This window comes from Polyodon spathula, chromosome 27, assembly GCF_017654505.1.
Source record: "Polyodon spathula isolate WHYD16114869_AA chromosome 27, ASM1765450v1, whole genome shotgun sequence".
Taxonomy (NCBI): Eukaryota; Metazoa; Chordata; class Actinopteri; order Acipenseriformes; family Polyodontidae; genus Polyodon; species Polyodon spathula.
In genome coordinates this window covers 9,452,031-9,477,030 of record NC_054560.1, presented here as the reverse complement: position 1 = coordinate 9,477,030, position 25,000 = coordinate 9,452,031, and the positions used below count along the sequence as shown (strand labels likewise).

The 25,000-nt window shown below is 43.2% G+C and overlaps 3 protein-coding genes and 1 long non-coding RNA gene across 5 annotated transcripts in view; 2 read left to right on the top strand and 2 right to left on the bottom strand.

Moving 5' to 3' along the window:
- The window catches only part of LOC121301509 (dnaJ homolog subfamily A member 3, mitochondrial-like), a 159,301-nt gene extending 157,410 nt beyond the window's left edge, over positions 1–1,891 (top strand). Inside the window, exons 9-12 of one of the 2 annotated variants that reach the window (XM_041230981.1) lie at positions 185–300; positions 653–750; positions 1,064–1,205; positions 1,528–1,891. In XM_041230981.1, the coding sequence (XP_041086915.1) occupies positions 185–300; positions 653–750; positions 1,064–1,191 (342 nt within the window). In that variant the 3' untranslated portion in view covers positions 1,192–1,205; positions 1,528–1,891. The remainder of the gene's footprint in view (positions 1–184; positions 301–652; positions 751–1,063; positions 1,206–1,527) is intronic. The other variant, XM_041230982.1, reaches the window with a different exon arrangement.
- Positions 1,892–5,633: 3,742 nt separating this feature from the next.
- On the bottom strand, positions 5,634–10,869 carry LOC121301471 (heme oxygenase 2-like). The gene is made up of 7 exons (XM_041230914.1): positions 10,784–10,869; positions 9,256–9,446; positions 8,733–8,832; positions 8,479–8,596; positions 7,134–7,625; positions 6,772–6,892; positions 5,634–6,481 (listed from the first exon to the last, which is right to left on the bottom strand). Exons 3-7 carry the CDS (start codon positions 8,828–8,830, stop codon positions 6,354–6,356), a joined length of 957 nt encoding a protein of 318 aa, XP_041086848.1. The 5' UTR covers positions 8,831–8,832; positions 9,256–9,446; positions 10,784–10,869; the 3' UTR covers positions 5,634–6,353.
- A 362-nt stretch (positions 10,870–11,231) lies between these two features.
- cfap70 (cilia and flagella associated protein 70) lies at positions 11,232–23,623 on the bottom strand. The gene is made up of 26 exons (XM_041230415.1): positions 23,355–23,623; positions 22,784–22,964; positions 22,565–22,663; positions 22,328–22,410; positions 21,808–21,984; positions 21,527–21,709; positions 21,308–21,402; positions 20,776–20,866; positions 20,125–20,259; positions 19,126–19,281; positions 18,669–18,758; positions 18,181–18,272; positions 17,704–17,764; positions 17,139–17,333; positions 16,715–16,846; positions 16,423–16,548; positions 15,985–16,118; positions 15,380–15,495; positions 14,657–14,857; positions 14,111–14,268; positions 13,408–13,560; positions 12,924–13,085; positions 12,691–12,780; positions 12,197–12,298; positions 11,620–11,667; positions 11,232–11,465 (listed from the first exon to the last, which is right to left on the bottom strand). Exons 1-26 carry the CDS (start codon positions 23,421–23,423, stop codon positions 11,385–11,387), a joined length of 3,210 nt encoding a protein of 1,069 aa, XP_041086349.1. The 5' UTR covers positions 23,424–23,623; the 3' UTR covers positions 11,232–11,384.
- Positions 23,624–23,760: 137 nt separating this feature from the next.
- Positions 23,761–24,312, top strand: LOC121301644. The gene is made up of 2 exons (XR_005947638.1): positions 23,761–23,867; positions 24,275–24,312. It is a non-coding gene; the product is annotated as an uncharacterized LOC121301644 (long non-coding RNA).
- Positions 24,313–25,000: the final 688 nt, after the last annotated feature.

Here is a 25,000-nt window from a genome sequence, read left to right as displayed (position 1 = left end):
TGTGTGTGTGTGTGTGTGTGTGTATTTTTATTTGCAAATGTGAATCCTGTAGAAAAGAGAAGTTATCATTTAGATGAGGATGTAAAGAGAAAATTCAGATTAGTATGACAGAGTGTAAAAATGGCCATTCACATTTGTGAGACTCCCAGTAGAGTGTGACAGGCTTCCTCTGATCTCGTGACAGATCCCAGCAGGAATCCAGGGTGACCAGAGGATCCGCCTGTCTGGGAAGGGGATCCCGCGGGTGAACAGCTACGGATATGGAGATCACTACGTCCACATCAAGATCCGAGTCCCCAAGTAAGAGACTGCCGGGCTGCACCCTCCGCAGGACGTCTCTGGACCTGTCCTTGCACCCCCACACCCTGTCAACACTGTTACACCCTCTCGCACCATGAGAGCAGGAGAGCTACAGATAACCATGTTTTGTAAAGTCCCTGGAAAGAAAGCTTTAAAAAAAAGAAGACATCTTCCGTTACGCTGTTTAATTAATTGCAATTGCCAAGTGATTCGGTGATTTGAGATAATAGTATTGGTGATAATAGATCTTGAATTTATCCTGTTTGATTAGTTTAACTGTCTTATACAACGCTAGCTTTTGAAGACCTCAAAAGTGAAAATATAAGAAACAATAACCTTTCCCTGCCTGCAGGAGACTGACAGACAGACAGCGCTCTCTGATCACGAGCTATGCTGAGGATGAGACGGACGTGGAAGGCACGGTGAACGGAGTCACCGACACTGCTGCTGGTGAGTGCCCGGTACTGCCTGCCTGCCCCTCGCTTACAGGCAGAAATGCAGTCCTCCACTACCCCTGTTATGTTTGCATAGTCCCCCTCTTCACTGTCCACAGTGTAATAGTCTGAGATGACTCCCCCTCTTCACTGTCCACAGTGTAATAGTCTGTAGGCCGCCTTCAAAGACAGGCTTGAGAATTCTACATTGTTCATCCTTTTTCTCGCTTTTAAAATAAAACCCAATTTTTTAAATAAATACATTTAAAAACTTGCCAGGCAGCAAAAGGCTGTCCTCAGCCACTGATGCAATGCCTCTTTGTGTCCAGGTGGGGGAGCCAAGGGACAGCAGTCAGAGGCAAGGCAAGAAAGCTCTGAGGAGGGGCAGGACAAGGAGGAGGGGCAGGACAAGGAGGAGGGGTTCTTCTCCAAACTAAAGCGAATGTTTAGCTCCTGATAACCCCAGCAGAGGTAGGCCATCTCTCACTCCGTCTTGTCTGTGTGTGGGGGTTCGTTTATAGAGCATATCGGGTAAAAAAAAAAAAAAGTGTCTCTCTCCCCTTCCTGCTTGTCCGCCCTTCATCTCCTCTCGCCAGGGCTGCTCCTCGGCTGACCCTGGACCTTCTCCTAGGAACACACAGGGTCTCTCCCTAAAACATGTGCAGGAAGCCTCTTCAAAAAGATGGTTTAGGAAGCCTGGAAAAGCACGCGTTTATTAATTTGATGTTAGGGTTAATCATTCAGTGTGTTCAGTGATATCACAGATGTTTCTTCTTTTTTTGTGTGTTTGCAGGGAAGCGGTACACTGGGACCTAGGCTGTAGGACACCCTTGCTGGGATGGTGGGAGGATTTATAAACTGGAGGTGAAATGCAGAGTCGAGCCACAGTACTGCTGTCTGACACCCGATGGAGAGTCTCCTGCAGGGCTGCTAGAAATTTCACAGGAGGAGATGTCGATGGTGACTCTGAAGTCTAGCAGCGATCTGTCCACAAGTCTATACCTGCAGAAAACCTTCTTTACTATACTTCATACTTGCACACTTTCATTTCCATAATGTACTGTAGTGTTTTTGAAATGTACAGAACAGGGTTATCTCTTGGTGGGAGATTTCTCTATTTCGAGTTTGGAAGAGTATATTAAAATTGGTTTCTGTTGGCCCTGCTGTAATCGTAGATGTCTTACTGTAGCTGTGGTATGTTCTGATGTTCTCATTGTGATGATATATATATATATATATATATATATATATATATATATATATATATATATATATATCTATATATATATATATATATATATATATATATATATATATATATATATATATATATATATATATATATTATATATTATATATATATAATTATATATTATATATATATATATATATATATATTATATATATATATATATATATCTATTATATATATATATATATATATATATATATATATTATATATATATATATATATATATATATATATATATTATATATATATATATATATATATATATATATATATATATATTATATATATATATATATATATATTTATATATATATATATATATATATATATATATATATATATATATATATATATATATATATTATATATATATATATATTATATTATATATATATATGATATTTATAAATATATATATTAACACATATGTGAATGCTCCAGAGACAGGTAGGTAGGGCTTAGGGAACTAAGGCCCAGCTCTGGAGCACAGTGAGCTGGTGCCTGGGTCAGGGTGTCAGACTTGGTCCTAATGAACCAAACTAGTAGTGACTGTATGGTTTTGTGGTCTTATTTTTTCTGTGTACCCTACAGGTTTTATTTTTCTTTGTTTTAGAATAATAGCCTTATCTGAACAGACTTTGTTTGAGGTTCAGGTGCCAGTGTATTTTGTGCACCAGACAGCAATGCGGATTTAAAATGTGCACTTAAGGTCCTGAAATGTAACAAGGTATGCAGGTAAAAATGAATGTCCCAGCAAAGGATTTCCAATCCAGGTGCAGACGCAGCACGTGGAGTAGTGTGTGACACCAGAGCGACGCGTCATACAGGTTATCGGAGTAGTTCTATTTAATATCCCAGTCGTTCTGGTGTCGGTCTGTACCGTGTGATGGGTTGCAAGATGTAACGTTTGATCACATTTGGAAGTGTGTCTCCCAAGATCGAGACAGGGCTCCTTTATAAGTAGGTCATTATGACTTTGCTCTGTGTAGTTTAGGGAATCTGTCCAGGTATCATGAAAATGGGATGAATGGTTCCTAAGCTGTAACTTAGTTGAGTTTGAGACCTACTGCAGCCAGAATCAGGTTTGCATATGTTATGTAGAGGTGTCTACAGGTAATGTAAATCAATTCAAATCGGACGTATTTAATTCAGATCTGTTCTAACATCCCCGTCCATGCAATAACGACAGAATAAAACACACACACACACACATATATAGAGAGATAGAGCTGCATTTGTGGTGTTGGCAATGAGAACACAATCCAGATTCTTCTTGTGAGGTAGAGTGTCATTTGGGTGGTTCACTGACTTCTGCCTTGTGTACACATACATGCATGTTCTAATTTAAATTATAATAAAACACAAATCCATGATGTATTAATATGGTCTTTCAATTGAATAATTCAGCTGAGACCTGGGTTTGTCAAAGAAACAAACCCTCTTCTAACATGCATCCTGTAGCTTCTGTATTTCCTGTCTTTATTCTTATTTTGTAAATCCTTGCTGAAATGTGTGATGTCTGCCAAGACAGTGACTGAACACACGAGTTTTAAATAAACAGTTACAAAAATAAATAATTAGACAGACACACTGATAGATTGTGCACAAAATGTGATATTCATTTTAATGTTGTAAAATAAAAACATTAAACATTAAAATGTTACTCTTAGGTTTACATTCGAAGTCCTTTGACTTTCAGAAGCAGATTAAATAGATGAGTGATAATAATTGCATCTTCTTCCAGTATTACAATGATACTGCACTCAAAGGAGGGATTGTAACACTGGCTCTTAGATTCAGAAGGGCCATTAACAGCCCACACAATGGTATTGCAATTAAGACCAGCTAAAAATTAGAAACTATATACTTTTTTTTTTTTTTTAAACCGGTAAACCACAAGCTATTTTAAAGAACAAGAAAAAAATACACTGTTGCTCAAGCATGTTTGTGTCATTAGTTGAAATATTACCTGCTGATGACTTCACATTTTGACATTATTTATTATTTTGCTTCTGCCCTCACTTTGAGGCCTAACTTTTTGCATCACACTTTTCATTCCCAAGTTAATTATATATATATTACTCTTCTTACACAGCACTCGAGTATATATATATATATATAATATTATTTTTAGAATATCCTGACTTTTCTAACACTGGGTGAAGTTCTGCAGTGAAATAAAAGTGAATTTTACAAATCTCTCTTAAAAATGCATATCGATGTATTCTATGTGCTGCTGTTAATCAGACAGGAAGCTACCAATGAGATTCTTCTGATTTCAGCTCAGCTGTCCTGTGCTTTGATACGGCTTGGGTTATATTGGTGTTTTCACTTCTCTTGTCAGGTCCCCTGTATCCCTATACCTGCCTATATCCTACTGGCACCTGAATCCCAGCAGCTGGGAAACGTAGCAGAGAAATGGGTATTTAAATTCCTACCAGTTACTGTCTCTGTGTGTCACAGAGTGACAGATGGAAATGAAAACGAGTGGCTGACAACACTGTGGAGTAACAGAACATGCGTACACAGAGGCACAGGAAGAATCTAGTGGCAAACCGCACTCAATCATAGGGGCTGCCCACTGGCATGCACACGGAAAGCACTGCATATGGGCGGGTCAAAAACTGGCAAAAATGACCCATTAGCACATAAGAAACAAACGCCTCATTACGTAAGCCGAATGGAAAAGGTGCGCTGAATTACACTGCACATCTTCCACAGGTTAGATGAAAACACACAGCAGAAACTGCATATGTAGTAAGATCTAGGTAGAGTTAATAGCAGGTGGCACATTTCTGACATGTGCTGTAACGGTAATCTTAAACCACTGAGACGCAGCATAGAAAGATTACACGAGTGCGTGTTCATGCCACCTGCAGTCATTGCTAAACAACAGAGAACAGTACAGAGTTTCCAGTAAAATCGCTTTACACAAACAAAACTACATCCGTTCAGGCTGTAGGAGGTTTTTGGTTAATTTTTTTTCCCGATCAAGAGTTGCAGCTTTAAACATGTTCCCTATAAAGGATATTGGTGCCTGTTTTAAGGTCATCCCGGGGACCTGGTTTCAGTTACACTGTGTGTTTGTGCTCACTGTCCTGGATGGATTAGGCATTCACAGACCTACTCTGGACTGTTCATTGACAGGAATGCCAGGTCAAATTACATTCTGAAGAGCTGGTTGCACGATTCCCATGACAAAATCAATGTCGCTCAATTTAGATAAAAGCACAAGCCTTAAAATCTTCTGCTCACAAAACAGTGAGGGGTTTACAACTGAAGTGGTCCAGGTGCATTAGAAAATAAACAACAGATTACAACATTCGGTTGGTGTGTAGCGGGCAGTGTTGTGTGATGCTCTGTCGTTCTGGATTCTGTCGGTTGGTGTGTAGCGGGCAGTGTTGTGTGATGCTCTGTCGTTCTGGATTCTGTCGGTTGGTGTGTAGCGGGCAGTGTTGTGTGATGCTCTGTCGTTCTGGATTCTGTCGGTTGGTGTGTAGCGGGCAGTGTTGTGTGATGCTCTGTCGTTCTGGATTCTGTCGGTTGGTGTGTAGCGGGCAGTGTTGTGTGATGCTCTGTCGTTCTGGATTCTGTCGGTTGGTGTGTAGCGGGCAGTGTTGTGTGATGCTCTGTCGTTCTGGATTCTGTCGGTTGGTGTGTAGCGGGCAGTGTTGTGTGATGCTCTGTCGTCTGTCCCGTCAGTTAGATGAAGTTAAAAGCTCTGTGGTTAAGATTCTGTCTTGAGGGGTTGTGGTGGAACCGGTTGGTGTCCAGCCTCAGCTCTGTTACAGATATATAAATGGTGAAATCAAGATGCATAGAATTCTGTCAGGTCTTACAACAGTCCTGTAATAATGAAAGGATTTTGAAATGTGTTGCACAATGTACTAATGTACCATAGTCCTAGACCCCTCCTGTTGTGGTTAGTCTAGTGAGGGTACATGTCTGGGGTTCACTATTTCAAGGAACAGCTTTTGAAATCTGATACAACAATCCTACGCACACAGAAGGAATCAACAACACAGTTTCAGAGAAACCAAAACAACTCTCGGTCCCATGGGGTACTAATCAGCTACTAAAAAGTAAATACCCAATCCAAACATTCGCTGAACAGACTATTCCAGTACAGTATACTCCATCTACAACCCATCAAAAACTTCAGTGAATTTCTCTGTACCAGCGACAACTGAAATAATTAAAAAAGAAAGAAAAGAGAAAGGACTTGGCATATGCGGCTCATTTTCCCAACACCACATCTACTGTGACTCGGGAAGGGTTAAAACACAGCACTGGGTCAGGAGGGAGGGGCGTCGCTATGGTTACAGAATCCAGTCTTTAGGCCACACCTTCCAGTCGAGCCTGCCAATCACATCAGGTACCAAGCAGCCACACCTGCTAGCAGGGCAATGCAGGCAGACATTATGACCTGCCCAGTGGGGTGTCTCAGGACTGCCATGGCCATGTGGCAGGCACAGGCAGAGCCACCACCAGCAGCTGGGGAAAGACAGGGGAAAATACAATGAGACAAAAAACACGCACGCAAGCACAAAGGGGCAAAAACACAGAACGCAGATGTTTTCATTAGTCTAATGGATTTAAATATTCTGATGTTATTTATCTCTTATTTCTCGTATTATACTTGCATGCCAGTAATTTGACCTGGCTGCATGATGGCCACTTTAATCAGCACCGTTTATGAAGCCTATAGTCTAAAGCACATGATGCATTGCTGCTCTGTGTAATGAAATGCATATTAACAAGGTGTCAGTCAAACCGACACATACCTGTTTTTGCAGCGTAGTACGGGCATTTACTGAGGTCTCCTTTCCCGTCGTACTCCGGCAGACCCCCATCCAACACCTCGTCCTTTATAGTCTTACCAACTCTTTCCAGCTCGTTGAAAATCTGTCGGCATTTAGAAATCAAGTTCAGAAATCCTAGATTTCATGACAATTCACAGTTTTTGTTAAAACTGAGATCTATCGCTGACTAATACTCAGGGTGAGCTGCTCCTTAAGTGTGGTTTTAAAGACCCTGATTCGAAACCTGCAATCTTTGAATAGCGACTCGCATTTTCGTAATGGTTTATTGACTCCATATCTAACAGCCGGAGTACTCCCCGTAGCTTTCTTTAATGCCAGCCTACCTCCATGTTGAAGCCGAAGGCGCGGTTGGCCTCCTCCACGATCCTGTGCTTGGTCTCCTGGTCGAGGTCCAGGTCGTTCATCCTGCTGCGGTACAGCTGCTTGAACTCCTTGGCATTGCTGATGTTGTCGAAGGTGTAGAACTGGACCCCCTCTCCGGTGCTGGGCAGCTTCAGGGCCCGCTGGGCCACCTTCTTTAGCACCTGGCCCCCGGACAGGTCCCCCATGTAGCGGGTGTACGCGTGGGCCACCAGCAGCTCCGGCTCGCTGCGCCCCACCTCGTGGATTCGGTCCACGTACTTCCGCGTGGCCTCCGAGAGCTGCACCACCGCCTGCCAGTTCTCTCCGTAGAAGAACTCCAGGTCTTTGGCCAGCGCCTCCCGTCGGTGCAGCTCCTCTGGGAAGTAGAGCGGGGCGAACTGGGGCTGATCCCTGTTCCCATCCATCTCCTCCTCCAGGGCAGAGTATGTGAAGTACAGGGCCACCGCCCCCAGCTGCCGGGACAGGAGAGACCAAACTGAGCCCTGGCTATTCAACAGCTGTGCGAAATCAACTTGAACAAACTCAGTCAGTAACAACGAACAACTGTCATTACTACGTTTCTTTTAGTGTTTATAAATGAACTTTAATTAATTTTAATGAAATCATTGAGATCAGGAATCCACCCCAAACACAAACTGAAATCCATGCATTCAGCTGAAAGCTATAGGTAAACGTTACAGGACTCCCTCCAAACTTCACAATTGGATAATTCGTTTGTTAATTCATGTGTTCTGGTGGACGGTAAATTACTCAAATTCTACAGTTTAGTGTTCGAGGGTTTTGAGTATCTCTAGTGGATGTGATGTGAAAGTCAGAAGGCGAAAATAAAGAGGGGTCAGTGGTGTGTTTAGAACTGTACTACGATCACTGAACCAGAGAGCTGCTGCTCATTAACCCTCTCTTCACTAACACAGCCAGTGTGTAGGGAAATGCAGTTAACAAAGAGAGACGTGTGTCATCTGCACTGCTGCATATCACGGGGAAGCTGAATCCTCTTAGGTGCAGATTAACCTCAGAGATTTCTTAGCTGCTACTGTAAAACGAAACACTGAAGCTTCATCTCAAGAACTGTTAGCCAAAAGGGAGGCTGCTTCTTATTACAGTTATTAAAAAAGAAGCATCGGCACTGTAATACTGACACATCCACAGATGCATGTGTACCTATTAGCATGTGGGTGAGATTTACACTTCAACTCAACGGAATAGTTTTCTTTTACACAAAGAAATGTTTCTGCTTCCCATTCATGTGTCGGGCCAATCTGTCCTCACGGCGTAGGAGTGAGACGGACGGACGCACGCACACACCTTAAAGAGCTCCTTCCTGATGTGGCCTTTCAGGAAGTCCTTGACGAACTGCGTGTTCTCAGCCTTGTCGTGAGCCTCCACAGTCCCTGCCTTCAGCAGCTCGGACAGGTCACTGGGGCTGCGGGAGACAGCATGGTCAGCACTGCACTGACCGCACCCACATGCACGCACACGCATACGCATAGCCACAGCAACACAACATTAAAATGATTACTGAAATAGTGATAACACAGTACTCTGAGGCTGAACCTCACCTGACTCCGTCATCGTCATCGTGCTCCTCATACACAACGTCTCCCCCATTCTGCACGGTCTCTTCCTGCCCAGGCTCCTCTGCTTTCAATGCAGGCATGGCTGTGGAGATTCAGTCATAGAGGCGCCCCGTTTGACAGAAGACAAGACAACAGAAATGCCTCTCCCTGCATGTTACTGTATACTGTAATCATGCACAGCCTCGGATCTCCATGCAATACAAATGAAGACAGAGCACGCGATCGGGGCTGCAACACAGTGTGCTGATCACTGTAAAAATCTGTTAGCTCAACTCAAACCACACAAGATTTACTCAAAGAAACGGAACGGGAGATGTGTATCTTATTTAATATGAGAAGTCGCTCCTTCCCTTTTAATACAGAAATGATACAGCAAATGAAAATTTAGACAGTAGCAGTTGGATCTGATCCTGTTAACAGACTGACTGCTTAGCACAGTTAGATACGGATTGAGCACATGTGGGCGCTCCTCAAAGTGCGGCTGTGTTTGGTGATGACAACATACCTTGATGGCTTGGTTAACACAGATGAGCTGACTCAGCAGGATTCTTGCAGGCCTGTCTTCCCCCTCGCTCTCGCTCTCTCTCTCTCTGTCTGTCTCTGTGCACTATACCACCTTGAGGCAGTTTGTTGTTACTCTGTCCTTCACAGTCTGACTCAGCACAGCAGGACAGCTCGGTGACAATGCATTTCACTCTGTGTGTAAAAGAAAATATGAAAGGGGGCAACTAAACTGCTGGAAATTACAGTACTGTTCTGTTAAATTCATGCATACCCCCAATTTACATTTCCATAGACAATAACCAACATTTTCAACCTATAAAGAGGTTTTTTTTAGTGTTATAGGAATTCCCCTTCAAAATGAGAAACTAACAAAAGATTTCCAGTGATAAATACAAAAGGGTTATGATTATGCGAGAGATGTCAAACAAATAACTCTTACAGAATAGCATTAGAGGAACAGCAAGCTGGAGTACCCCAGCATTACTCAGAGGAAGTATGTTCATAGTTTAAACAAAAAAACTCATTTTTAAATGGGTACACAGCAGCAATAGGGCGTGGCTATCTGTGTTTTTATGCTACTGGTAACTAATTGATTTTCATTCACATCTGTGTTCTGTGTTCATCACCCTTCTGCCTTGCCCCCCAATTAACTTTCTCAAATGAAAGAGGAACTCCCTTACAAAATAACTTGTTTTCATTTTTAATCCTGCTGAAATTTTACATTGCAAATTTTGAATAAATGTAATACTTGAAAAATAAACAACATTATTAGACATTGGTTCACGGCTGTCCTGCAATTACTATCATTCAAAATAAAGTTTTTTTTTTTTTTTTTTTTTTTTTTGGCAGGGTCTGTACAGAAATCACAAACAATACGTTTATTGTTCGACAAAACATGGTAAATTACAACTTATTTTGAAGGATAAGACTGTCGCATTGTGAGCCCTTGCATACGCTTCTGTCTCGCTTTTTAAATTCATTTTTAATGTACCTTGCGTCACAGCGGGATGGGATATGAGTCTAGACTAGACCGCACAGGTATCAATTGCATCTACACACAATCCAACTAGCGTATTATTATTATTATTATTATTATTATTATTATTATTATTATTATTAAACCACAAAGCACCTTCAGCACCAATTCAACGTGTCTGCTGGCATGGGTTGATAATAATTATTTACACACAGTGAGCGACGGTTTAACTTAAAGCGAAAACTGGTTAAGACGATGCTATTATTTTCGTGTATCACCCGGGTAATTAAAAACGACAATAACCCTCGAATGATAATCGTGATAATAAAATGAAGCTAACAGCAACACGACAACGCCTCCGCTAGTCAATGTCAAAGCGGTTTACTCTAACACCAGTGGAATGACAATGAGAACCCGTGCTGACATGCCATTACTGAGTGCTTTGCTCGTATTTCGGATAATACAGCTGGCTGTATAGGTGAGTGCTTTGCTCGTATTTCGGATAATACGGCTGGCTGGCTGGCTGTACAGGTGTGCTGCACCGTTACCGTACCTTTCTCCCCTCCGCAGCTGCAATGCAATTATTTGCTCTTTTGTTGCTCAACTCACTCTCAAGAAGGAAGTGACCTCACACAGCAGCATGCCACGTGATGTTTAGGGTCATTCTAAATGCATTGAACTTTGCAGGGTTAGCACAACTGCCTTGATTTTTTGACAAATATTCTCCCAACTTTCACCGTACACCACCTGGCTCCTATAGACCTATCATATTGTACTTTGGGGTATAATTCTGTATACTGTTCATTTTTCATACACATTTTAACCTATAGATCAATGTAGTCTGAAAGACAGGAACTGTGCTGTATAAACAAACAAACAAAACACTCTCCACTGCGGTCCAATCTCTGGATACGCATAATAATAATAAGAAGAAGAAGAAGAAGAAGAAGAAGAAGAAGAAGAAGAAGAAGAAGAAGAAGATTATATCCAGCCAAAAAAAGTCACATAGATAATCTTTATTAAAATATAAACAGGTGTGTTTTCCTTAAAAAATAAAATAAAAAGCACAAAGAAATATGAAGCTGCCTTTGCTGCTACAGGCTGAAACAGTTCCCATATAACAGTGCAGTGCAGCAGGAGGAAGAGGAGGCTGTTCAGAACGCAGGGTTTCCAAAACCGACTCGCTGCTGCAGGGTATGGATCTCCTGCAGAAGAGCTTCGTTCTTCAGCTTTAACTGTGGGAGAGGAGACAGGGGCCCATTACCTGAGGATCACGCCACACTACGGAAACCAGAAGTAATTCAAATAGCACTGTTTGGTGTCTTTACTGCAATCTTCCAAACAGGGAGTTATAAACTGAAACGATTTGCAACACCTCGAAGAACCAACCTTGACAGCATATTTATAACTCTGCTCCGCTTCTAGCTGTCTGCCAGTCTGAAATGAAAGGGAAAACATAAACACATTGAGCTCTCAGTAAAAGTAGTGTTGTGTGCTGGGCTCATGTTGTGTGCTGGCCAGGGTCATTTTGTGAAAACACAGTGCTGGGGATGCATTTCTGAGGACACAGCATGGAGACGGACTGCTAAGAGAGGGTAGCACCACTAGAGCTGGTAGTGCACTTCTCATAATGGATTATTTTGCCCACAGATCTGAAGTTTCCTTACTATAAAACACCCAAAATGCATTCATATTATTTTCAACTTGTTTCTCTTAACTGTAGAAGCAAAGGTTAGATAAAGAGTTCATAAGGCAGGGCTAGGGCTACCATATGACTCTGTGCATTCTAGGCCATTTTGGGACAGTTCAGGCTTTTCAACTCACACCCCAATGCTTTCTCAGTGCAGTCCTGCAGCGAAAGTTATCTGAAACACTTAATCCATACCAGAATGCATTGCGATGTGAGTTGAAAAGCCTGAAGTGTCCCAAACTGTCCTATGAAGTCTTGTGGTAACCAGAGGCTCACCTGGAGACACACGAGGGACAGGTAGCCCCACACCTCTGGGTTTCTGTTATTCAGGATGTTTGCCTCCGCGAGAGCGTCCTCCGCCTCCGTCAGCTCCCCCAGCTGAAACCAGACAAGCAGTTCTGAGCCAATGCAGCTTCGCACAATCGCACTCAAACAAACTAACAGTTTCTTGAAGATGTAGCCTTAAACCAGCCAGACCAACCAGAACAACAAGAGGCCAGATAAAAATGGTATTAATATTTGCATTATTTTTTTCTATAAATATAAACTGTTACCCATTTAGAATATATTACTATTATATACAATAAAACAATGGCTATCAATAAAAAAGTTTAAATGAAATCTATCTATCTATATATAAAATGAAGAAAAAAAGTAATTGATAAACTGAACATATAACACAGATCACTTGAACATTTTCTGTAAAGCTGGGCGCTCCCATGTGCCAGGACCAGTCTGCAGAGAGACAGTGTTGCATGCCAGGACTTTACCCTGTAGCAGGCGGTCCCGAGGCCCAGCCAGGACAAGCAGGAAGGTGAGTTTTTGCAGGCGCGCAGGAAGGTGAGTTTTGCCTTCTCAAACTGACGGAGCAAAGAAGAGAGGAGTTACACAGAAATACGGAACCCGCCTCGTCCACAATCTGTTATATCTAAACACATTTTCAGCCAGCGTACACCATCTTTCAAGACTGCTGCTGTTTTAGTTTGTTTGCTTGTTTGTTCACCTGGTCCTCCTGCAGATAGATGGTGCCCAGCCTGAGGTAGACAGGGTGCATCTCAGAGGCGTCTGTCACGAAGTCCAGGTTGCGCTTGTAGCACTCCCTGGCCTTGTGGAAGTCCCTGCGCATGTAGTGGAGGTGCCCGATGAGAGCCCACACGTCCGGGTTCTGGAGGAAAGCAAGGCTATTTGTGAAGAGCTTACAACTGAAACCACTGATGGTCACTGACAGAGTTTTTACAATAACCTTCTGCAGTGCATTGGAGTGGTTCCCTGATAATTGGTTTACACTTTTATGCTATAGGAAAAGCCCAGTAAAGTGTGTTCAGTGTTAAACTCAGTAAAAGCAAAGTAAAAAGCACAGGTAAGCGTGGTAAATCACAGATGGCAAAGTCTGGTTAAGCATGGTAACTATCGGTAAATGCATTGTGTAATAATCCTGTGAAAAGCCTGGTAAATAGCAGAATAATAAGCATGGCAATGTGGGTTACCTCCTGATTGACATGAAGCGCCTCCTGTAGGTTCTGGTCTGCACTTTCAAAGTCCCGCCTCTGGAGGTGGAGCCTGGCTAGAGCCAAGTAATAGGAGCAGCTGGTCCCTCCCGCTGGAGACAGCAGGTCCTGGGCCAGGGCTCGCTGGGCAAACTGAGACACAGCCAGGGCCAGAGAGGGACCCCAATTAAAACCTTTCACAGTTCATCGACTGTTCATCGATATTCAAGTATATGAATATGTTATTTTTGAGTCCTCTGAAAAAATGGGGGCTCTTATGCGCTGATGGTGTCTGTCTACCCATGATCTGTTTTTCATGGTGAACACAGTAACTGCCATCACCGTGCAAACAATGTTGTCAAGTAGACAAAGGTGTCGGCCTCCTTCAGTTAGTATTATTATTAATTTGCATTTAGCAGATGCTTTTGTCCAAACCGACATAGGGTTAGGGTGAACTATGCATCAACAACTGCTGCTGCAGAGTCACTTCCAATGGAAGGACAGAGCACAAGGAGGTTAAGTGACTTGCTCAGGGTCACACACAGTGAGTCAGTGGCATAACTTTGATTGAACCTGGAAGCTCCAAGTAACAAGCCCCTTTCTTTAACCACTGGACCAGCAAGCCTACTGTGTACCAGTGGTGTTAGAAGTGAACTGTAGGAACCCTGTGTGGAAGGGCCAGTGTTTCTGGCAGCTTGCTGACCTGTAGGGCATTGGCCTGGAGCAGGAACTTGGCTGCCTCCATGTAGATAGTGTTGGTGTGACAGGGGGCGCTCTCGCGGGGTTTCAGCACAGCAGGCTCCGACACTGCTGCTGTCTGCTCGGCCTCACTGACCACACCCTCACCTTCCACCTCCACGTCTGCAACGCAAAGCAAGTTTACTGAGCTGGGAACCTGTACCACTCAAGAGATTAAATCTACCAGGGTGGAATGCAAACCAACCGGACTGTTAACAAGGCCTGGTTTCTTATTAAGTAGAGTGAACAGACAGCAGGCTGCTGGAGAAGAGATATGCAGGACATATATTATTTTAGAGTAATGCTGAATACTGATTGTGGGACACAGCAGCAGCTATGTTTACTAACCATTAGCTTTGGAAGGTCCCTTGGAACAGGTATGACTGTACCCTACAGCTCACTGACGTGAACGAAAACAACCTGCTAAAAGATAGCGGTGTCCAATGCAAATTAACAGCGGATGCAGTAGGCAGATCTGGGTACCCCAAAAAAATCTCCCTTTGACCCTCACCTCTCTCCTCGGTCACTGGGACTCTCTTCTCAGACACTGTGGCCCCCTCCTGCAGCTGCGCGGATTTGCCTTCACTCAGACAGGGCTCCCCCACAGCCTGGGTCAGGCTCCCCTCCCCTGCCTCCGCCTTCATCCATTTAGCAGCTTCCAAAAACGCCATCTCTGCCCAGATCTCATTCCCCTGCGCCTCGTTGTACAGCCCTGGAGAGATCCGAACAAGGACAGAACCGCTCACTGCCAGCGCACATACTACTTTTACATCAACTTCCCAGGTTCAAATCACCCGGATATAAAGGATATTAAATTAACCACCCATGATGTTAATAAAACGGTCTGCTTTATTTATTTATTTATTTGAAAATGTAATAGTATTGCACGTATATTTATAGAACTATAATGATTACAGAACTTCAGTGATGGTACAGTGCTGTGTTACTTGGTTGTCTTGCATTCCTATCGCAATAATTGTGGAACAAAATAGTAATCATAAATAGTGGCCCTGCTACTGTATTTTAGTTATACTGACAACGCTTTAGAGAAAATAAATATTTCTGACACTTACACTTTTATGTTAATATTATGCTGTAACATACCCCTCTGTGCTTCGTGATGCTTTACCATTCCTTCCCTATGCTTGTTTACACTTAAAACATCTATAAGGGTCCGAAGCCGCATGATCTTCTATAAGGGTTTCTTTATTGCCCCCTGCCCCCCTCATCCTACCTAACATAGTCCAGGCCAGGACATTACTCGGCTCCACACGGGTCCCGCTCTCAAAGAAAGTCTCAGCATCCGCAAAGCAGCCTTGCATCTCAGCCAGGACCCCACAGAGCAGCAGGCTGCAGGGACACACAGCCAGGTGAGCTCCAGGGGTGGAAAGAAGACTCCTGCTGCATAGCAGTTTCATCCGTTCCACATTTTAATACAAACGTGATTAGCCACAGTGTGTATCGTTAACAAGTTGTAAAACCAGGAATAAATTAAACTGCTTATTTCTATCCCTGGAGTTCAGATCTATAGCAGTCTTATATCACAGTACCTTTAGAGAGAGTGTCAGAAAGAGTAGAATAAAGACATTATTACTGCCGGTTTCACAGATTAGCGGTAATCTCAGACTACCTTGCCCTGGGTAACACTAGCTAGTACCAGATTAGAGTAAGGTTTTGGATCAGAAGCTTTGGATCAGAGACAGTTTTGTGGCAGATAGCCAAAGACCTAGAGAGTAAGGGTTGGGTGGATGTCAGATCAGAGAGACATACAGGTATCCATGTCCAGCAGCTTTTCCTCTCTAGACTCCAGAGTCCAGTGCGCTCTATATCACTGCTCACCTGGGCAGGTGTCGCTGGTCGATGGCCACAGCGTGGTGGAAACAGTCCTCTGCCTTGGCGTGATCAGAGATGAGCAGGCAGAACGCACCATAGTCGAACCAGTGATCGGGGTTACTGCGGTCCCGCGCCAGTCTCTAGCAAAGACAGGGTGCAATCGGAGATATCAACACCACTGCCATACTGTCACTTGATTACCCCCGTGGAAAACTTAATTAATAGTGTTACACATGTATTTTTAAATCTGTAATGGTTACAAAACAAAGGGTAAGATGTAATGATTTAACTTCAATAATTTGCACTTCAAGGAGGGGACATGCTTAAGGATTTTTATGCCAATTAAAGTTGCAAAACTAGATGAGAGACCAGTAGCAATGTCTCCAAGTCTCGAACGTCTGTGTTTAGAAATGGAGAGATGATGACCCCCACACCCCTCCATACCTCTTGGTAGTACATGGCAGCCAGCTCGTAGTCCTCATTTACCTCTGCCTCCCTGGCAAAGTGTTTGAGCTGAGCGCAGTCTGTAAAGGGCTGGGTCTCTGTCTCAGGAACATCCACCGACAAAGTCTGCTGGGAAACAAGAGGAATTAAGAAAGAAGAAAAGAGAGAAAGAAGGAACTATAAAAAGGAAAGAAAAAAGGAAAAAATTATAAATGGAAAGAAACTAAACATTTAAATCCCCTCCCCACAGTGTCCCTCCCTCCAGGTCCCGTGTGACTCGTTGGCACCCCACCTTGTTCAGTGAGATGTGCATCTGATCTACCAGGAAAATGTACAGCTGACTCAGGAAGGCCTGCAGCTCCTCCTGGCTGGGGAAGGTTGTGGTCTTGAGGAATTTCTCTCGCACAATCCTTACCACTGAGTGCTGGACACACACACACACACACACAGGGGTTACACATAGCAGAACATACGAAACAGGCAGAGATCCTACAACCTCATCAGCCGAGTCCTTTATGTACAATAACCAAAATAACGCTTGTCCAAATCACCTGATCCAAACCCTTGTGGCTTTCAATATATAGCACTGTACACTGCTGTGACTGATGCCAGTTCCTCCGATCCTCCCAAGTCAGGTAGCCCCCCTCCCCACCCCCATGCTCACAGGGCTTCATCTCCATTAAAAAGCGAGCCTCCTTTACAGGACACTAGCCTACCTTGAGCTGCTCCTTGAAGGCAAAGTACTTTCCTGAGTAGTTGAGCTCTCCCAGCAGCTTGGCCTTACGCTCCTCCTGTGCTGAGGGGTCAAGGGGCAGCTCCCCCTGCGCCAGGGCCCCTCCGAACAGCTCCTGGTACTGCTCCAGCACCAGGCCTGCCACACTTGCCACCTGCCCATGGAAATCCTTCACCGCCTGGGGGCACAAATACCTCAGTCAAAGGCTGCGCCGGGGGACTCTCTCCTAGGCCATTGTTCATACAGTAGCTGAAGAAAGTGCAGGACTGGCAGCAGCAGAGTTTTATTACAGAAGAATGGGTGGAGGTTATTCAGCCCGTCGGTGCTTGCACAGTTCCTAGCTAGTTAATCTCAAAGCTTGTCAAGGCTAAGTGTCCCAAATGATCATCAGCAACATGGCTGGGTAACCCACTCCATACCCTCACAGCTCTCTGTGTCCTCTTATTGTCTGTCAGTCCACAGGGATGAATTCAGTGCCTGTGAAAAGTGAGGAGGTGATGGCATTGGACTGTTACCAGGCTTCTCTGCCACCCATTTCCCTAACTCACCCTCTCTGCCCCAGCTGTGCGGCGTGGTATAGCAGGCCTGGGAGGGATCAGCTCCGCTACTCTGCAAGAAACACAGACACAGGCTTTAATCCGTAACAGTGGGATTACTGGAAGGAAGCAGCACTGCTGGACAGGGGTGTTTTCAGTACTGCTTATAATAACTCCTGGGATATGAAACTCAGAGCATCAGTTTAGACACCTGCAAGTTTATAATATTAAAAAAAGGGTTATCTCTGGTACTGGAGCAAACAAAAGGACAATGCAACACAGTCCAGATTAGACTGAATCAAAAAATGCTACATGAATGAATGAATGAATCAAAAATGCTACAACGAAATATATATAAAAAAAAAAAAACTGTTCAAGTTCAAAATAAGAACAAGAGAGAGGTAATTTTGTATCATTCAAAAATTGTAGCTTAAATTTAAGACCCTAAGATACAGACAGTCAGTCCAATAAGCCTTTGCTTGAAATTACCTCTTGGTGAGTTCCTCTGGCCGTCTCTTCCGCACCAGAGGTTTATCCAGAGCGACTTCAATCACGATGTAGGAGTTCGCCTCTGCGTACATCTAACATTGCACAGAGAGAGAAACAGATCAGGCATGTTCAACGACAAATCATCAACACCCTGAGGCAGGCTGAGGCACAGACCAGGCATAATCAAACAGAGAGCATGCTCAGCTAGCTCTTCACATTACTTTACATTACGGGGTATAAACAGCAATGTAATAACTATCAGTGTTTCCTGCTCTTACATGGTAACTGCATGGAAACCATGTGCAAAATACTGTTCAAAAGGTCATTTCATACTGATTCATGCCCTGTACTCCACTGACACTAATTTGTTAATGAATCTTTCCTGTGTATGATTGAGCTAATCCGTTCCACGTCCTAAATGCCTTTTTGAACAGAGAGACTCCCCCAGTGTTTGTAAACACACTGCAGAGTTAAAGACGGGTGCGCACCTGTCCTTCTGGATTTGGGGGTGCTACAGTTTCAAACTCGACCACGCTGTCCGACTCCTGAGGTTTCTGAACTGACGGCTGTATAGATAGCTCAAAGAAACAAGAAGAAGAAAATAAATCATTAAAAACCCAAACTGCTGTGAATGACAGGACAAGCAAACAGGTCCTATTTCAAAACTGTTTCCTAGTACAGTAGCTTGCAGTTAATTTGCGTTTCACCAGGATCGTCCTATGCATCACCTTTATTTACCATGCTTTCATAATGAATCGTGCTACTCTGCTACAGAGATTTCTCAAAGAATCATAAAGCAGCAAAAAATGAGGAGTTTCATGTAATGCCAAGGAAGAATAGATTTGAATAAAACTGTGTCTTAGTGTTTCATTTGTAAGCCAAAACACCAATTTTCTTCTAGTAGCTGAGCAGCTGTCCTGCTTTGTTAATGGCCTGGTCCCTCACCTTTTTGGCATTATCCTTTGGCCCCTTCTCATCCTTGGTGATTTTGCCAGGGGCCCCTCTGAAGTGCGAGGAGCCGATGGCAGAGGACACCGTCCCCCTGCCCATTTGGCTTGAAAGCCGGAGGTACTCTTTAAGGATGCTGCCTTGTCGCTTCGTCTGCCATATGAAAACAGAGAAAAAACAGTTCTGATGTTGTACCTTTATCCTACTGACAAGCCTTCCAAATCTGGGGCTGGTATTAAATCAACACTGTCCACAGATGACACCAGCTGTTGTTTTCTGTCTTACTTTTTACTTAAACTAATATATATATCCCGTGTCCAGTGTTTTCGTTTCCATCAATAAGGGTTACATCAATAAGGGATCATAGCTTTCACCTGGATTTACCTCATCAGTCTATTTCATGGATATAGCAGGTGTTCCTAATGTTTTGTACACTCGGTGTATATATATATATATATTATATATATGTATATATTATATATTTTTTTTATAATATATATATATATATATATATATATATATATATATATATATATATATATATATATGCTGTTTTGAAGGCAAAGGGTGGTCACACCAAATATTGATTTGATGTAGATTTTTCTTCTGTTCACTCACTTTGCATTTAGTTAATTGATAAATATAATCTATTAACATGTCTATTTTTGAAAGCATTCTTACTTTACAGCATTTTTTCACACCTGCCTAAAACTTTTGCACAGTACTGCATATATATATATATATATATATATATATATATATATATATATATATATATATATATATATATATATATATGTGTGTGTGTGTATATATATATATATATATATATATATATATATATATATATATAAACCCTATTTCATTGTATAGTAAAGTAAAGCCCATAAGAAAAGATATATTCCAAACCCACCACAATAACACAGCAGTTCCACTGAGGTTGTCACTGCTGGCATTGCATGGTGTTGAAGCTACAGGAGCAGGTGGAGAGCTCACCTTGGTGTACAGGTCTATCTCACTGAATGGTAGGATGTTATAGGCCCCTCGGATTCGCTTGACCCCAGGGTACAGCAGGGGCGCCATGTCCACGTAGGCCACGCCATGGAAGGAGATCGGAACGTCCTCGTCCCCCTGCACAGGGAGCAATACCAGGGGACGACCATCAGTCTATTAGATACATCTTCCATTTATAACATGGAACACAACCTGCAGTCCTTAGCACTTTCCAGGTGTTTGTTTACAAAAACCCAGTTTAAATACAACACTACAGATCTGTCAAGAATAACCCCCTATTCATCCACATTATTTTTTGGATACTCCAATTGTAATAGATTAGCCTAGACTTAAAGACATTAAAACAATAATACTGTTTTAAAAAAAAAATTGATAAAAACAACTTGCCTTTGCTTTCAATACCTCAATTCATCTTCTGTATAGATATGGAATGACACATGTATTTTGTTTACTTACTGTCTGTACATGGTAACCATTGTAACAGCCTTCACTTTGTATCAGTCTTCACCACACTTCTATCACACTCTCCCAGCTCTCCCAGACGCTGTAAACATTCCAGATTGCATACTAATGCAATGATGAGGGTCCCTCTGAATGCAGACACACTGGTAACTGAAGAAAAACAACTCTCACCTTGGCTGCCTTCCCCTTGGTGGTGGTCGCCAAGGGAGTCCTCATGAACTCCACTGGCCAGTAGCGACAGTCTGAAACCCGCTTCACCAGGCTGTGTAGAGCAGAGCGACACAGGAGAGAGGCAACCTTGTACTGACTTGTAATTACTCCGAAAAATGGGCAGCACTTCAGCAACACCGATTACTGGCAATTTTAGAAATTTAGTTGCATAATAATAATAATAATAATCAGCATTGTGCATTATTTCCTCATAGACCAAGTTTCTTAGAGTTATGGATGCTGTGTACTTTAAATTGTAATTTAATTTCAGGATTTCATGCACCAGTAATGGAAAGCATCCTATATTCTTATATATATATTTTATTTTTTACTTATATTCTTAAATATATTTTATTTTTTTTATTTTTATATTGTACAGGATGATTGTGTGTTTGTTTGTTTGTTTTCAGTAAAATGTGAACCTCGTGCTCTGTGTTGCTCAGTCCACCAGCAATCTATAAAAACCTTTCCAATGAAAAAGGGTGCAGCTTACCAGGCCTGGCTAGCGGGTTCCATGAAGAAGCGTCTCTCAGTATCCCAGCTCACCCTCTTCTTGGTGCTCTCTGCCTCTGCACGGAACTCCCTGTACTGCAACCCAGCATAGAGCACACACAGTGAGGGACCAACCCACCACCCCAAACTCCTGCTGAGCTAATAAAGCACAAGGAGATATTTCAAATACTGATGCACTCTCCCTTCAATCACTGGTTACCTCAGGGCCAGACAGCTCCCCGTCCTCTCCCTCAGCTGGCCCCCCCTCGATGAAGGAGGCAGGGATGTATTGGGCCCCTGGTGCCAGGATCGACCCGCTCGTCCACTTCTTCGGCCTGGGCACAGGCTCTCTCTCTCCCCCTGGCTTCAGGGCTCCGTTGGGGAAGAACAGCAGCTGCTCTTTCTATGGGAAAGAAAAGTTTTTAGTGTAATAAAACACATCAGATAACTCGTGGGATGTATTTATTAAGAACGGCGAAGCTGTTTGGAGTGAGACTCTACCTCGAGCGAGACTGGCACCTGCAGACAGGCCATGTAGCTGAACTGCGGCCCCGTCATGCTCCACACTTCGGGGACAGAGTACGCCGTTTCCACAGAAACCCTGAACAGGTTGGAGTCGGCGAGCTGGGCATCTGACAGCAGGGTGTCCGGGACTGACACAGCTACCTCCAGGATAGGCTGTGAGGGGCACAGCACATACATTAACCTGATATAAGAAAATGCATGGTCCACAATGTTCAGTTCACTAATGCATAACCCACCCACAATCCCACAGAACCAATTCCAGGGCATTGTGGAGCAGTGGCTTAATGCACTAGCCTTTCACCTCAAGTGGTCTGGGTTCAAACTGATCTCAATGAAACCCTCAGTGAATAGTAGTCTACATCACAAAACCACACCACAACTTGGCTATCAAAGTCAAACCAAGTATTGGATTTGGGTCTATGCAGAACAGGCTAGCCTGTCCCTCCCCAGTATTAGCGTTTATAAGTCAGTAAATGTGATCCCTCAGGTCCCTTACCTTGCTCCCTTCAGCTGTGCCGGTTTCAGTTGGGGAGCCTGGAGCCGGGTGCAGGGTGACAGTGGTTGTGAATGTATGTTGACCTACAGCTCGAAAAACAGAGCAGGGGAAAAAAAAAAAGAACAGTAAAACATTCATTCACTAGCATGCTGTGATTGTAGGTGCTGTGCTGTCAAGGGATATATAGACTAGTACTAGGTTTGTAAACCACCCGGCTCCCATGCATTCTGCACCCACCCTGCAACAGAGGCAGCAGATCCACAACAGCCTGGCCCAAAATAATCGTCTTCTCTTCCTTCTGCTTCTTCTCCTTCGGCAGGATTTCAACGAGGGTCACTGGAGGTGGTGGAAGAGAGCAAAGGACTGTGTTTAAAGAGGGGGGGTTATCTGGCCTGTCACAGCTGTCAAGTCAAGGCACGATCCTTTCAACCCCAAAGAGGCACTGTGTATACTCACAGATGACGGGCTTGTGTGCCAGGTCATCCAACGTGTTGAGCCCCTCTGAGCAGTCGAACCTGCAGGTGAAGTTGAACTCCACGCCCTGTTCCGCCGACTGCTCAAGCTTCGGGGAGTCCCCCAGCACCGCAGCGTTGAACTCGACACGGACATTCAGCAAGGATTCTGCTTTTGAGCCTTTCTGCAACAGAAGACAGAAACAAGGTTAAGTTTACAGAATGTGAAACTGGTTATATTAAGAATTTATTTTGTGCTGCTACTGCCACTGGCAGCAGCGGAATCAGCTGCCTTAGTGCCAGTAAAAACCCTACTGGTAGTAACATCTGCTTAAATTAAATGGGAGAATTTAAGATTACACTGTGTAATTACAGCACGTAGTAGATCGCACTGAATATCATTGCATTTAGTGTTATAGGATTGTTGTCAATAATAATCTCTATAAATTGACAGCATTTGTAACTTTCATTGAAAATTTTGAAAACTTAAAAAAAAGGGAATTTGGTGACTAGCTAATAATAATAATAATAATAATAATAATAATAATAATAATAACTGTTTAAATAATTCTTACCAGATTTTTGCCTCGCAGAACAGTGATATCCACCGGCATTGTCTCTCGACCTGCTGGATACAGCTCCATAGTTAAACTATAACAGAATTCCTGGGGAGGGGGTGTAAGAAAGGTTACAAACAAAAATAATAATACGAGCAGGTACCTAAAAGACAGGGTGAATTACTGCGAACGCACTGAGTAATAAAAAGCAATATTAGTTTTGGTCGCTAAACCCCGTCGTTTGTTTACCAGCTAAGAGTGATTCGGGATCTGTGGAAAAAACACGCATCTCCTGTTACCATGGTTTCACATCGCGAGATCTTGCAACACACTCGGCACACGCGAGTCTTACCGAGGTCAGATGGTGCTGATTGGCAGGAGGTAACCCAATGGCAATGATGCTTTGATAGTTTTTGAACCAATAGGGACGAGGGGAGGGACAGGATGGCGCGGCACGTGGGTTTGTAACACACGCGGGTTAGTTGGCGGAAGTGAGTGTCTTGGTTGGGAGCGCTTTTGATCTGTAGTCGTGTAAGTAGAGAATACTCTGCAATGTAAACATTTTGAGACACTATATCTATGATTTTAACGCATACGAGTAGATGCTTTTTTACTATTGACTGTTTGGACAGACATAAACTGTGTCTGGGTTTGTCAACAGAAAGGGGGGTTCAGTTCTGAGCTGCAGAAAGAGGTGAAGTAAACCGCTAGTCCGGAGCTTTGCGATGTTGTTGGTCGTGCTCCTAACTCATTTGGATGCAAACCTTTGGCATTAAGAAGCTAATAAATTGGAAGAAAAACAATCATAATTCTTTATATTGTTGTGATAATAGCTAAGGTTGATTTAGGATGTGTGCTCACAGCCGTGATCAGTTTTACGATTAGGTTTATGGATGTGATATAAACGTGTAATGTACCGACTTTATCATGCCATGCAGGAACCCACAACATCTGTTGTTGCAACAATGACGAAGAGTAAAATGACCAAACCCGAATCCGAGGTTGTGGAAATCAAGAGCAAGAAAAAGCGAAAGACGAAGAGAGTCGCGGAGGAAATGGAGCAGAAGGAGGGTGAGCCTGAACGCAGGAAGAACAAGAAGAGGAGAAAGGTCGAGGTGAGCAAACCGAACCGGAATCTAGCTGTTCCGATCTGCACATCTCCACACAGTCAAGCTGAGGGAACACCAAGCCGCGGCGTGCTTTCAGGAGACATAATTTGGTGGCACACTTGGGTTTGATTCAGCAAAGCTGCCTCAAACTAGGTCTCACGGCCTCCTAGAGCGAGGTTTCAAGCCACTGTTACTGAAAAAAGTAGCCGTGTGATCCCTCAGCTATAGGAAATAGGGTTCCTGTTGGCTTTCATTTAACCATTCATCAGTTCTAATGGTTCTGACCCATTCCAGAATAGTGTAAGTAAATCCAATGCACCCTAGAATTGTACAGGAAACGTGGATTGTTCAATAATTTGTGTGAATACTCAATTGGTTCAGGAAAGAAAACAACACAGTGATTCATGTGATTTGTGTGTTTTTAATTATAACATTCTGCTATTTGTGTGGCTACTGTTGAAATAGCAGCAGCTGGGCAGTGTATGACTTTTTTTTTTAATAACCACACATTGCCAAATCAAATGTTAACTTTCATTAATACAATCCTGGACACAG

Excerpts from the sequence above, each read along its gene's own strand:
- LOC121301471 (XM_041230914.1), bottom strand. The coding sequence starts at position 8,830 with ATGCCTGCATTGAAAGCAGAGGAGCCTGGGCAGGAAGAGACCGTGCAG. Across the intron at positions 8,597-8,732 it reads GATGACGATGACGGAGTCAG|CCCCAGTGACCTGTCCGAGC; the intron begins GTGAGGTTCAGC and ends TGTCTCCCGCAG. Across the intron at positions 6,893-7,133 it reads CCTTCGGCTTCAACATGGAG|ATTTTCAACGAGCTGGAAAG; the intron begins GTAGGCTGGCAT and ends AAATGCCGACAG.
- cfap70 (XM_041230415.1), bottom strand. The coding sequence starts at position 23,423 with ATGGAGCTGTATCCAGCAGGTCGAGAGACAATGCCGGTGGATATCACT. Across the intron at positions 20,260-20,775 it reads CCAAGGGGAAGGCAGCCAAG|GGGGACGAGGACGTTCCGAT; the intron begins GTGAGAGTTGTT and ends CTCCCTGTGCAG. Across the intron at positions 16,549-16,714 it reads TGCACATCTCACTGAACAAG|ACTTTGTCGGTGGATGTTCC; the intron begins GTGGGGTGCCAA and ends GTTTCCCAGCAG.